Raw genomic sequence first — 12,725 nt, forward strand, 5'->3', positions numbered from 1 at the left:
AGTGGCCAGTTCATTGAAAGGTCTGGCTAAGTCAGGGAATTGTAAAAGAGATAATCTTTCTCTAAATGCGTTCTTTTGACTCAAAACAACTAAACGTGCAGCAAATGGCTAGTATTGTGATGTAGACCGAAGCCCATGCTTTGCCTCTGGAGAGAAGAGGCCATTGCTGTCCTGTGTAAACTGTGCACTGTCGTGTGGGGCCGAAGCTCCACTTCCAGTTTCTCTAATGTGGAGCAAGAGGGTCTGAACTCCTATGAAGCAATCTGATTGCAAAACCCTTTTTCATTTTTATTCTATTACACAGTTCTCTTGCTCATTCCTAATTTGACAGCATTAAAAAAAAAAATGATGTGCTTTGATCAAGCCTTTCCAAAGCATTCGATTTCGGTTTTGTAGCAATAAGAGTTCTCTTTTTGTTTTATACTCTTTTTCATTGGTCAACATCCTGTTTAGACTTTCATTGATTAGTTTATGGATGTGTTAATTGAATCACATAATCATAATTAATGTGTACACTTGGCCTAACCAAGTTTGGGCCCGAACACAGTTGACTCTTGGTGAACGTGCCCCTGAACAGGTGCGGGCAGAGGTGAGTGGCTGGCGAGAGAGGACTGACCCGTCGCCACGGGGCTGGAGTTGGCAAGTTTCAACAAGATACTAAAGGGTGGACTGATGTAGTAAGCTGGTTAAGAGAGGGATTGATTAAGAAAGCTTCTACTAAACCATCTGTTATGACCATAATTTCACAAAAGAAACGACATTTCCGCAGCCCAAGTCAGAATAGGAGCCAGCGTTTCCCAAGAAATGGCGTTTGGTAACTTTCTGCTGATGTGCATTTACGTCACGTGTGCATAATGTCCTACGAATTGACTGATACTTTGTCAAGGGCTGGTGCTCACTTGTGGACAAAGGATTAGCAGCCATTGATATGTTTATACCGTTCTCTGGGCATAGATTCCCTCCTCTCACCCCGGCTGGTGTAGTCCAGCGTCTAGCTAAAGGCCGCTGGCAATCACATGCGTCTGAACGCTGACTGAGGTTGTCAGTCACAAGGGCCCTGTGGCCCAACATCCGTGGGGACGCCCAGCACACGCCATTCCCCAGAGTGATCTCAGGCTCACGTGGCCCTGCCCTGAGGCCGTGGGGTTCTTGCAGAGAGGAAGGCTGCCCGCCTCCCCAGCTCTGCTGAAGGAGGCTCTGAGGATGGGCTCAGAATTCAGGAATGGGTGAGACTCTCTTCCTGACGGTCAGAAATTGAGAGGGGACATGCTGAACCCTTGTGTGGTAGAAAAGTCTCGTGGTAGAGGAGCATCCCCTCCCTTGTTCACTGCGGGTCCCAGAAAGAAAATCCCATCCTGGGAGCTCCTGAAACCTCCCCAGCCCTCCCCGCCACCTTCCCATCTTCTGTGCCGCAAACCCAGGTGTCCCCAATCCTATCATGTATTAGCTTACTCATTTTCATTTTAAGTTATAAACTCTTCACTGCATATGCTATGTTTATATAATGTGTTATATAGGATAGTGAAACGGCCACCCTGCTGAGGAACTGGAACATTACGAACACCACTGAAGCCACACAGCTCATCATTTGCCTTTTTTTCTCCCAAGGAGGAATATGCTGCATAAGGTAGCTCTAGGGGTCTGTTGCAGCCACTATCCTCACCTTAACGTGAATTAGCAAAGCCGTCAGACGAGCAGGTCTGTGCGTGGCGCGGCATTCTGTGCTAAACCGACACTTCTACGCAGTTCTTATTTCGGTATCTTTCTCCTCCCCCACCACCCCCTGCTGCCTCCAAACCACAGCCAACGTCGAATCATGTCTTCGTGTCATTTAAGGATCCGGTGACTGGTGTGTCACTCGGCAAGCAGTGGAAGGAGTTGCAAAGTTCAGACGATGTGCTCCTGCCAAAGCTCACACAGCCTGTGCGAGACGAGTAACAAGCCAGGAAGCAGAAGGACTGCACCCAGAGACCCAGTGCCCTCCCACCGGATGTTGTGCTGTCTGGCTCCTGGCACATGAAAGGAGAACCAGGAGAGAAAGTATTTTATCTTAAACTACAACGGGAACAGCTGGGAGGGGAGGTGGCGGGAAAGTGGAAGCATCCTCGCCCAGAGCAGACCTGGTGTCAGTGACTCTGGCCGGCTTCTCTGGGGCCGTCGTCCTGCAATGGGTTTTGGTGGAGGCAAATCCCCAGGGGACAGTGTGGCTCTGCTCCTCTGCCCCTGAGACCCAACTAACAGGGACTCACAGCATCAAGCCTGCTTCCCAGGGGCCCTGGAGGCAGGGTCTTGAACCTGCACAGTCAATGAATGTCCCTCCACGGCACTGACTCTGCTCTGGTGTTTGTCCTGAGCTGAGCTGGGATGGGCTGAGACTGCTGCCGGGGCTCTGCTAGAATTTCATGGGGTCTTCGTGAAAAATGATGAAGACTCTCAACGAAGTATTAAACCAATTAGGGGCCCTTCTAACCGCGGGGCCCTGTGTGACAGACTGCCCCGCGTGCACCCCCCTGAAGAAAGCCTTGTGGGGCAGGCGCGCGCCTCCCTTCTCATCTGCCTTCGTGTGCCCATGGTTGCTTTAGCCTTATGTCCACCATAAAACCTCGGCATCTTCACCAACTCACCCTGGTCCCAAAATGGGGAAGAAGAGCTTCCTCTAGTTCCAGCCTGAGCCTCACCTCCTGTGTCCTCGGCCCCTGTCCCCACAGTGACCTTCTTCTTGGGTGATTAAAGGCTGGGTCATCTATTCCTCTGCAGGAAAATCTACTTGCCCCCACAGGGTGAGGTCTGGCCCCAGGGCCCCAGTAAGCTAATAATTTTATGGGGCGACAACAGTTCATTGCCTAAGTCCGGTTATTAATAACCTAAGTCTGGTTATTCGGTCTTAAATAACACCAAGTGTGAGACACAACTGGCCCAGTTTAGATGTGAGAGTGACAAGTTCAGTTATTTCTTTTTCGTCACTTTTTTCCTTTATCTTTTTTGGTGACACTACTGTCGATGTCCCCATTTCCGCCACTTGGCTCCCCGCCTCTCAGCCCTGCTCCCCTCCCCTCTGGCCATCGCCACACTGTTGTCTGTGCCCATGGCTTATACATATATGTTCTTTGGTTAGTCCCTTCACCTTCTTTCATCTTTTTTCAGTCACGTCTCATTGAAGATTTAAAAATATTGGGACCCATGCCCTGGCTGGTGTGGCTCAGTGGGTTGAGCGTCAGCCTCCAAAGGGAAGAGCTGCCAGTTTGATTCCTAGTCAGGGCGCGTGCCTGGGCTACCAGCCAGGTCCCCAGCTGGGAACTGTGCTGGAGGCAGCTGATTGATGTTTCTCTCCCTCTCTTTCTCCCTCCCTTCCCCTCTCTCAAATAAATGAATAAAATCTTTAAAAAAATAAAAACATTGGCACCCAGCCTCCCCTGCCATTGCCCTGGGGGCAGCTGCCCTGGGGGCACAAGCACCTACATCCAGCTAACACCACCCCTGTCCCCCCGGAAACCAAGCTCCTCCGCGCTCCGCCTTCGGGGCTGGGCACGACCCGGTTCAGTCCAAGGAGCATTGGATCTAGGACTGGCGCTGAAAGCGGGAGTATGAGAATGTAACCCTGGCGCTGCTGGCAACGGTGTGAGCCCACGAGGAGCAGCCTCCCTGGAATAACTCCGAGCCAGAGGGGAGCACGTCGGGAGGTGGAGTAAGACTCACGCCTGCGCTCCAGGCCCGGGGGCCACCCGGGCAGGGTCCCCCCCACCCCCCCGCCCCGCCCCGCCCTGGCTTCTCAGTTACACAGGCCAGTGAGGTCTCTTTTTTGCTTCTGGTGGTTTAAGTTGGGTAAAGCCCTGACCGCGAGGGTTCCCTTTACCGGCCGCGACCACGCTGGGCTGCTAACCCTCAGTGCTGGGGGAATCGATGAGACCACTCAGGCGCATGCGCCCCGCGAACGCGGAAGGGCTGTTTGAACGGAACGACCAAGGAGGTACAGACGGCTGATGGCAGAGGCAGCGCAAAAGCCCAGTGTTTCTGACACCCCCAAGCCCAAGTCTTTTTTTTTGGCTCATGAACTGCCTCCTCCTCTAAGAAAATTGGTGAGTGGGTCAAGTAGTGCAAATCGGCTTTGCCTCTCTGTATCTGAGTGCCGGGCTTGGGCCGTGCATCTCTGCTCTGGGCACTTCTCAATAGTACATGGGGGAATCCCTTCCCTTCTTGAACATGTACTTGAGGGATCCCTGTCTCGGGAGCCCAAAGCCATTCTGGTCTTCAGAGGTGGGCTCCCTCTGGGATGTGTGGAGTCCGCAGCCCTTCCGATCGGTCCCCGAGTCAGTCCCCAGGGCCTGGCAGCCGGAAAGAACTGCGAGCATTCGACCAGGTCCCCGAGGGCCCGCTTCCCACCCTGTGAGAGGTCAGGAGAGGTTCCTGACCTTTAAGAAGTCTTCATGGGCGCCAAAGTCCATGTGTCACATTGGGCTGAAGTCCGCGTGGCCTGAGTCATCTTTCCATGCCAGCCCGCGGACCACCCCAGCCCACCAGACGCGGCTTCCTGGGAGCGGGGTACGGCCCTGGTCCCGGGAGCTGGGGAACGCCCGGCCCCAGCAGCAGTTCGCTGAATCGATTCTCTACCAGAAATGCCCGATTCCAGGGGGTCATGTGGGACGGGGCAGCGGGGAGACATAAGGAAATGGCCCCGTTCACCATTTGTGTCTTTCACGGTTCCCCACCCCCGCACATCCAAATCTCTAGGGGCCTGACACCGAGCGAGAAGGAGGCAGAGACGTGAGATGCCCACACCCCTGGGTGTGGCTGAGGGAGGCTCCAGGAAAGGAAACATTTCTTGCCCCTCCCTCCCTCCCTCCCTCCTCATAACCAGGGCAAGTCCAGGGCATTCTCAAGTTCAAAGGCCGTAGCTCCTAAAGGAGCCTAGGAGACTGGGAGTCTGGAGAGGATAGAATGCGCACTGGACCTGGGCCACAGTCAAATACAGCGGGGGGAGGCAGAGGTCAGGGTGGCCGGTCCCCGGGGCAGGAGGGGCCACAGGAGCTGTGGACTGAAGCGGTCCTCATCAGTAGCCAGCCAGCCCCATCAGCCTGATTCCACTGAACGCTGGAATCCTCCGTCTCCCGCTCTCTCCCCTGTCTTTTCTTCTTCTGGATTTTATGCTTAGCAAGCAGTCCCCTGATTGTAATGTGACCTGGCATCTAGGGCAACACGCTAGTCATGTGAGTTTGATGGGCACGGGCCTGCCTGCAGGTGGAGCCGCTTCCGAGGGAGGCCGCTTCCACGGAGCTGGGCCACGCCGAACTGAGGTGACGCGGCCCGCGGCCCCCTTGGCAAAGCCCTCTGTCCGCTCCTGACTGTTTCACATCTCCAGCTTTCTGCGGTTTAAATCTGGGCCTCGCCACTTATGAGCTGGGGCGCCTTTGGTGAGTGTCTTAATAGCTCTATGCCTCAGTTTACCCATCTGTAAAATAAGATTGAAATAGGGCTGCTGTAAGGATGAGTGGGGGGAAGTGCTCAGAACAGCGCCTGGCACGTCGGTGCCGTGTAAGAGCCGGCCATTATTGTTCACGTTCCCACGGCGCCCGCGTGCTGTGGCCTTGAACTAGTAACTTTGCTTTCTCCCTCTGGCCTCCGTTTCCCATTTTAAAACGTGGAATCAGAACGTGGTAAATGTAAGTGTCACATTAAAGTTTTTAATAAACGGTAAAATTCTCCACGAATGAACCATGTGTTTATTTTTGTCACTGATTATTTTTATCATTGATTCTTAGCAATTATTAGTCTCCCTGGGTCCCTCGAGATTGTAGTGTAGAGATAATTTGAATTCTCTCAGTTTATAATCCAAAGAAATCTGAGAAGAGGACTCGGAGGAAGAGGAGGAACCTGGGTAAAGACAAAGGTTGGTCTTTCTCTGACTGATTTCACTTAGCACAGTGCCCCGACAAGTATATTGTACACCTGCAACTCACATGATATTGTATCCCAACTATACTTAAATTAACAAAAAAAGACAAAGGTTTTGGATTGCTCTCCCCCGCAGCCCCAGGGTAGGGGGAGGAGTTCCCAGGGGCTGGAGGGGCCTCTCCTCCTCTGGGCTGAGTTTTACCAGCAGCTCCATTCCCTCCCCGGATTAAAGGCTGCTCCACGAGGGGCTGGGAGGGGCTGAGAGAAGCAGGTGCTGCAAGTTCCGCGCTGTCCCCTGCGGTTATTGCTCTCTGGCACGCAGGGCAGATCGGCTTTTTACTAAGCAGAGTTGCTGGAGGGCGGTGTGCACACAAAATTCAAATGGCAGAGGGAGGAGGAGGAGGGGAAAGGTTTGCTTTGCCTTTAGAAGGCCATAACAAAAGGAGGGACCGAGAGCAAGACCCCAAGACCACATCATCGCTGGCCCTGCCTATACCTCGTAAGAGGAGCAACAGCCAGGGGCAGAGGAGTAGAAAGCAAGAAGAGATATGAGCTTAAATACGGCTGGGTTTGAGACAGCTAAAAGCATACCGGTGGCATCTGCAGAAGCAGAAATTATTAGATAACACCCCCACATTGATGGGTAGAGGCTGTCCCTAGTGAGCAGCCATGCAATGAAGAGGGAGGGGGCGGATGTTGGCATCAAGGTCAGGGAAACAGGCATCGCTGGCCAGGGGGATTTGTGAGCTCCGCTCGTTTCAAGTACATTATATTCCCTGGGAGGATGGGCCGGGGTTGCTGCGTGCCCTGCAAGGGAGCAGAGGAGCTAATCTCCATTGTCTCCTGAAGTCTCCAGAGACGCTTCTCGTGCCTGAGAAGGAGCGGGTGGAGGCAAGGAGCAGGCTGGGGTAAATTTAGAGCCACTCCAAATGTCCGTCCAACAATTCCCCGGCCTGATGCTCACCCCTGGCTGTTTACTTACAGCAAAGCTGTGTTTCCTGCCCTGAACACAAAGGACGTGAGAGCCCCTCCCCAAAACAGCTTCTAAGGGGAAACGTAAGCACATCAACGGGATCGAGGAGTTTTAGATGGTCTCTCACGAGAGGTCCCGGGGGCTCTAAAGGAGGGCAGGGAGTGCTTGGAGAGGGAAGCTTGTGGAGTCAGTTCAGCAAATGACTTTGAGAGGTCCTCATGAGTCACTGTCATTAGGGCTAAGATGGTCCGGGAGCACCGGCTGGTGCCACTCCCCAGACCAGCTGCCTGCCCGGGGACCTGGGTGTGACCCGCCAGTGGGCAATCAGTGGTGACGTCACCCACACTTCACTTATTTATCCAAAAGCCTCCAGACTTTCAAGCGAGAGGAAAACAAGCTGATGGAAACATTCTACAGGGAGTGGGCTGCTCACGCCTCTGGGCTCTCTCATTTGCTCCTGAGCCAAGGGCGGAAATCTGGCAAGAAGTGGAGCTACTGCTCTCATTTTGGTTATAGGTCATTTTTCTTGTTTAAAAAACAAACCACTTTACTGAGGTATGATAGACTCAGTTTGAAAGTAAAAACTTCACCTGCAGGATTGGGGTTTTCCTGTAGATTCGGATTTTTTGACTACAAATTTGTGTTTCATTAACATCATTTAATTGAAAAAAAAAAAAAAAAGATCCCCAAATAATAAAGAATGGTAGAGGGAGACAGAATAGCAAGTATAGCCCTTTCTGGCTGATTTGTTTTTTCCTGTAAAATTTTGTGGTGGGAAAGAAAATACCTTTGAATCCAGAGCCTTCTCTTGGGTCAGTGGGTGATGGCTCCATGGGCGGGGAGGCTGGCTGGCGTGCGTGACTCGGTCTCTCCTAGATGTTGTATTAACTCTTAATTAGAGGTCCTGAGAGCCAGATGGTCTGGCATCAAGCTGAGGTCAGATTAACCATTTCTTCCCAGGTTATACTTCATTGTCTCTTTCGGTACCTTCCTTAGGGCGCTCCTGAGTCTGCACAGTATTATAGCAATTTGTGTGCAGGTCTCATAGACCATGGGATTATTGAAGGTAGGAGCCTTTTGTGTGTGTGTGTGTGTGTGTGTGTGTGTGTGTGTGTGTGTTTTCTACAGTGCCCAGCATAGTTTCTTACACGTTGCAAGTGCTCGATACATGTTTGCTGAGGGACTAGCGGAGGCATGTGGACTTGTGAGGGATGTAGAAAGCACGAGATGAGCAGCGCAAGACGGGAGTGAAGGGCCGATGCAGGAGAGGAGGGTGGGGAGTGGAGGTGGACCCACTTGCCTTCCCCACTCACTGAGAAGCTGTGTGAAAATGGAGTCAGAGGGACCAGACCTTGCTTGCAAGACAGAGACTTTTGGTCCCAATATCCTTAATAATTCCATTTTTTTCCCAACAAGGACCAAGCTCCAGGTGAATAGATGGACAGTCCACGTCTTTCTGCCCCCTGGGAACTGGCCTTTCTGAGATGCTATGGCGGCGATGGCTCTGGGCTCAGCAATCGTTTGCCCCTCATGGAACAAGACGGGCACGTGGGTGTCCATCAGAGCACTGGCAGTAGGAGTGAGCTGGAGCTCTTGGGCTGAAGTCCCTTTCTCCTGATTCACTAGCACCGGGGCAAAAACTGCCCCCCCTCTGTGCCTCGTGTCCTCAGAGCTCCCAGTCAGGCCCTGGCACAGCAAGAACCCCACCCTTGGGTGGTTCCTGAGCCCCTAACTCACGTCATTGCTCTTGATGGCTCTCAAGGCTGTACCGGGAGCAAGAGGGGGATGGAACCTCTCAGAAGGAAAGAGCAGCAAGGTTGTTTGCATGTTCTAAATCATTTAGTTGCATGAAATATTCAGATTTGTGAGCACAATGGCAACTCTATTTAAAAACTCCAAGCACGTGATGAATGAACTCAATGTTTCCAAGCAGTTCGCAGCTCCCAGCCCACACTCCAGGAATAGTCAAAGGTTGCTCAGGCTCACTTCGGTCAGCTTCCAACTCTTGGGACTAGCGAAAGTGCAAGTGCCATTCAAGGCTGGTGGCATTTGGCATGTGTTTTTCAAGTGAGTGCATTTTAAGATAGGCTTCACTGCATCCCGCACCTCACCGCCTTTATTTCCCAGAAAAAGAAAATGTTCAACTTGTGAACTTAGGACTAGGACGTTCCCACCGAAGTCACGATTTTTGTGTAGGAGGGGGTGTGAACTTAGTCCTATGGGCTCTTGCCTGTGAAATAAGTGTGCGTGTGCATATGTTTCTGCTTACAGAGCTGCTCCTTCTCTTGCTCACAGAGCTTCATCATTGCAGGCGAGACCCACCGTGACACCGCTCTGGAGCCTGAGATGTGCACCCTAAGGACCACTGTCCTTCCCTGAATGCTTGCTCTATGCCAGAGAAACAAACAATGTCGTATCATCCGACATCTTCACTCAGAAAGCAATAAACCAGGTGCTATTCTTCCTATTTGTAGATAACAAAAATAGGGCTCACAGATGTCTTTCTACGTCACATCGAGGTCTGTCTGATTCCAAGCCTGGAGCTTCTATGAATCAGGCAGAAATGTCTCCCCTCTGGCAAGCTTCTAGGACTGCCAGACACCAACAGGGGCTGCTCGGTCAAAACATTCATGATACTTCCTCCTCCATAATGGTGACCTCTGGGGAGGAGAAAGGGAGAATATGCGGAAGGAGCTTCATGGGGGAGGAAGAAGGTTCTGGAAAGCTGGCACACTTCTACCTATTTTGGTAGTGGTTGCTCAGAGCTGCTCACTTGGTGATAATTCATCAGGGAGTAGAGGTATGATCTGAGCTTTCCTTGCACTTGTTATACTTCAATATAAAGTTTATTTAAAAATCCTTTCCCTAGAAACTAATATTGAAGGAACGCCTACATCCCATGGTCGCTGTGTTCTAATGAATCAGCAGGACTTCTTTGGACGCTGCTCTACAGCAAACTTAAAAATAAGGCAAACACGTGGATACCCTGCCCCTTTACAAATAGATTTTTAAGGGGATCAAAATAGAAAGCCATGCAGGATAATAAAGTAATGTTAGGATGAGGTAGTCAGCATTATAGTGGAAAGGAAAATTTTCCACACACATATGTCATTCTGTTGGGCACCACAAAAGGCTTCAAGCCAGTATCTGCTCTCAGGGTGCCCACAACCAAGCTGCAAGGACAGGACATTTGTTAGCAGTAAGAAGATACTTGTCTTCAAATAGAGTGGGACTTGTTTGAATGGGCTCTTTCCCAATTTGTTGATCAATAAACCCAAAGGAAATGAAGGCTTTCGTGGGATACATCCTATATTTCATGGGTAAGTGGTTGAGGTGGGAAAGACCACATCTGATCAATAATTTGAAAACTTTGACCTCCAAATCTTAAATCTTTCAAAAGGAATATTTTTATCTTTATACAATGGTTTAAGCCAGGAGAGGCCCATATATGTCTAGTCTCCTGGATGCTCTTGTAATTCATTTATAATTATGTTCCTTTGCTTGTATATGCTTTCTATTAAGCCTACATTTACCACCTCAAAAATAAAGGTTTGATTATATTGTAATGGTTTTAAAACTTTCAGGCGGGGACAATTGTTATAAATTTTCTCCTCTTCTGTACTCCACAGGTTCAGACACCTGGAGGGAGCAGGCATATGGACTATTCAAATCTGCTTCCTCCAATAACAGATTTTCCTTTATTAGTGTCAGAAACAGCCAGCAGGACACAGGGCTGTGCATCCAAAGCTTCATTGTGCATGTTTATTTCCTAAGGATCTTGTTAAATTACAGATTCAGATGCAGCAGATCGGGGTGGAGACTGAGATTTCACACATCTAACAAGCCCTTAGGTGATGCTAATGCTGCCCCTCCGGGGCCCACCCTTGTGTAGAGAAAAGAGTATTAGACATGGAGTCATACATAGTTCCTGGCTTTAGTACTGGCGCTGCCACTTTCTGCCTTGTTTTCTTGGACAAGTCACTTTATCTCTCTGGACTTCAGTTTCCTCAAATATAAATTGTGTCCTAAGGGAAGAGGGTCAATCATATTATTTCAAAGCTTGGATTCATGGAATTTTCAGAAGGATGTTTTGATTTAAAAACCTCTAAGTACAGCACAGTGCACAGTCTCTGAGGAGAACAACAAATAAACTGATATCAGCAAAATAGAAAATATAGAGGCTGAATAAGGAGCGCAGAGAAAGGGATAAGGAGTCATAGGGATTTCTTTTGGCAAATACAAGGTCCCGATGCTTTCAAAGCAATGGATTTCAGATTAAAAACCGTTGCCTAGAGCGAGGCTGCGACTTTCCCCAACAATCACTCCAACTGGAGACCTGAGTTATTGAGGACTGAGTTGCATAAGGAACTTGAATGAGGGAAGTGACGGATGATCGAGAGCTTTGAAATCAGCAGACACTTTCAGGAGGCTACTGGCAGTGTAGTCACAGCTGGAGGACGGTTTTTGTGAGACACGAGAGAGTCTGGTTTGAAAACAACAGTTCTTTTCCCTGCTGCAGATCATTATTTCTGTGTCTAATTTTAGGCAACTTGGCTAGGAATTGAGGTCTTTGACCACAACTATCAGACCCAACGGGGCGGGAGCTTGGGTGGAAGGACAAACAATCTCCCCCAAGGGGACTCAAACGGGTGAGAGGCAAGAAGGAGTGAATGAGAAAGGGACACCCGTGATGTCAATGAATGAACGAAGCTCCTGACAATCCAAACCTCCGGCGGCGGCCCCTCCCCCAGTGCTCACGCATCTGTTTCAAGCCGTAAACAGAATCCAACAGAAAGGGTTCTCTAGGCTCACAGATTGCGACTAGTTTCTTTTAAGTCCCAAAGCCAAGTTAGGGGAACAGAGAGGACTCTTGGTGAGGGTGCCCTCTCCCAGCGTTGGGGCGGAGGACCGGAGTGGAGTCTTACCTTATGCAGGACGTGCTCATTGAAGTCAGGGCCCGCTCCGCCCTGGTAGGAGTCGTATCTCTGCAGGTCCATGCTCGGCTCGGAGCTCGCTGCAGCCCGCTCTCCCTGCGATCTGCGTCAGAGCTCGAAGAAGCTCGATCGCGGCTCGGCTGGGTGCGGCAGGCTGGGGTCTAAGCCCCGCGGGTCGGGCCGCGCCGCATCCGCGTTCAGCACTGGACAGCTCCCGCGGCGGCCGCGGAGCGGTACTCGGGACGGAGGGCCGCGGCCGCGCGTTTCAGCACCAGGAACAGCGCCGCCGCCCTGGGAGCCCGGGTCCCGAGTTCTGAGACCCCGTCCGCTCTGAGTCCCCTGTCTTGTGACTCCAGGATGCTGGGAAGGACGCCAGCTTTCAGTCTGGCTAGCCAGTGGTCTGTGCGTATCTCATTCAGTTACCTGTATCCGGAGGCTCAGCGACCCGGCGGCGTTCTCGGGCACTGCGGTCCGCGAGCTCAGGGTTCCTGGTTTTAGAGTGTCCCCGTCACACCACGCAGCTCCGCTCTCCTCCCGCGAGTGCAGAGGCGAGTCCGGCGGCGCTGGCACCCCTTCTCCTTTCTCCCTGGACAGTTCCCTCCAGTATGTAGGAGACAAACAGGGGTTTTAAGCCTGAGATTGATAGATGGTGGGCTTCAGGGGGTCCCGGGAGTCTCTGAAATATTTTGCAAAATTCTGCTTAACTACGTTTTCCTAAGGAGAAGGTCCAGAACTTAAATTACACTCTCTAGGATGCATTTGACCCCCAAAGGTTAAGGACAACTGGCTTGAAAGAGGCAGAATAGTGCTGGTTAAGAACAGAGCCTGCAGAGAGCCGCTCTTGGCTCTGAAAATTGCTAGTTGTGTATCCTTGGGCAAGTTACTACACCTCCTTCAGGTGTCCAGGAAGTGGAGATTATAATTGTACT

The 12,725-nt window shown here is 51.1% G+C and overlaps 1 protein-coding gene across 2 annotated transcripts in view; it reads right to left on the reverse strand.

Annotated features, from left to right (window-relative positions):
* RAB37 (RAB37, member RAS oncogene family) overlaps positions 1 to 12,225 on the reverse strand; it is a 52,298-nt gene extending 40,073 nt beyond the window's left edge. For both annotated transcript variants that reach the window (XM_054593169.1, XM_054593172.1), the window contains exon 1: positions 11,788 to 12,225. In XM_054593169.1, the coding sequence (XP_054449144.1) occupies positions 11,788 to 11,859 (72 nt within the window). In that variant the 5' untranslated portion in view covers positions 11,860 to 12,225. The remainder of the gene's footprint in view (positions 1 to 11,787) is intronic.
* Between the last annotated feature and the right edge of the window lie 500 nt (positions 12,226 to 12,725).

The sequence above is a fragment of the Pteronotus mesoamericanus genome, unplaced genomic scaffold, assembly GCF_021234165.1.
Source record: "Pteronotus mesoamericanus isolate MK-2021 breed Mesoamerican mustached bat unplaced genomic scaffold, CSHL_Meso_final scaffold_408, whole genome shotgun sequence".
Taxonomy (NCBI): Eukaryota; Metazoa; Chordata; class Mammalia; order Chiroptera; family Mormoopidae; genus Pteronotus; species Pteronotus mesoamericanus.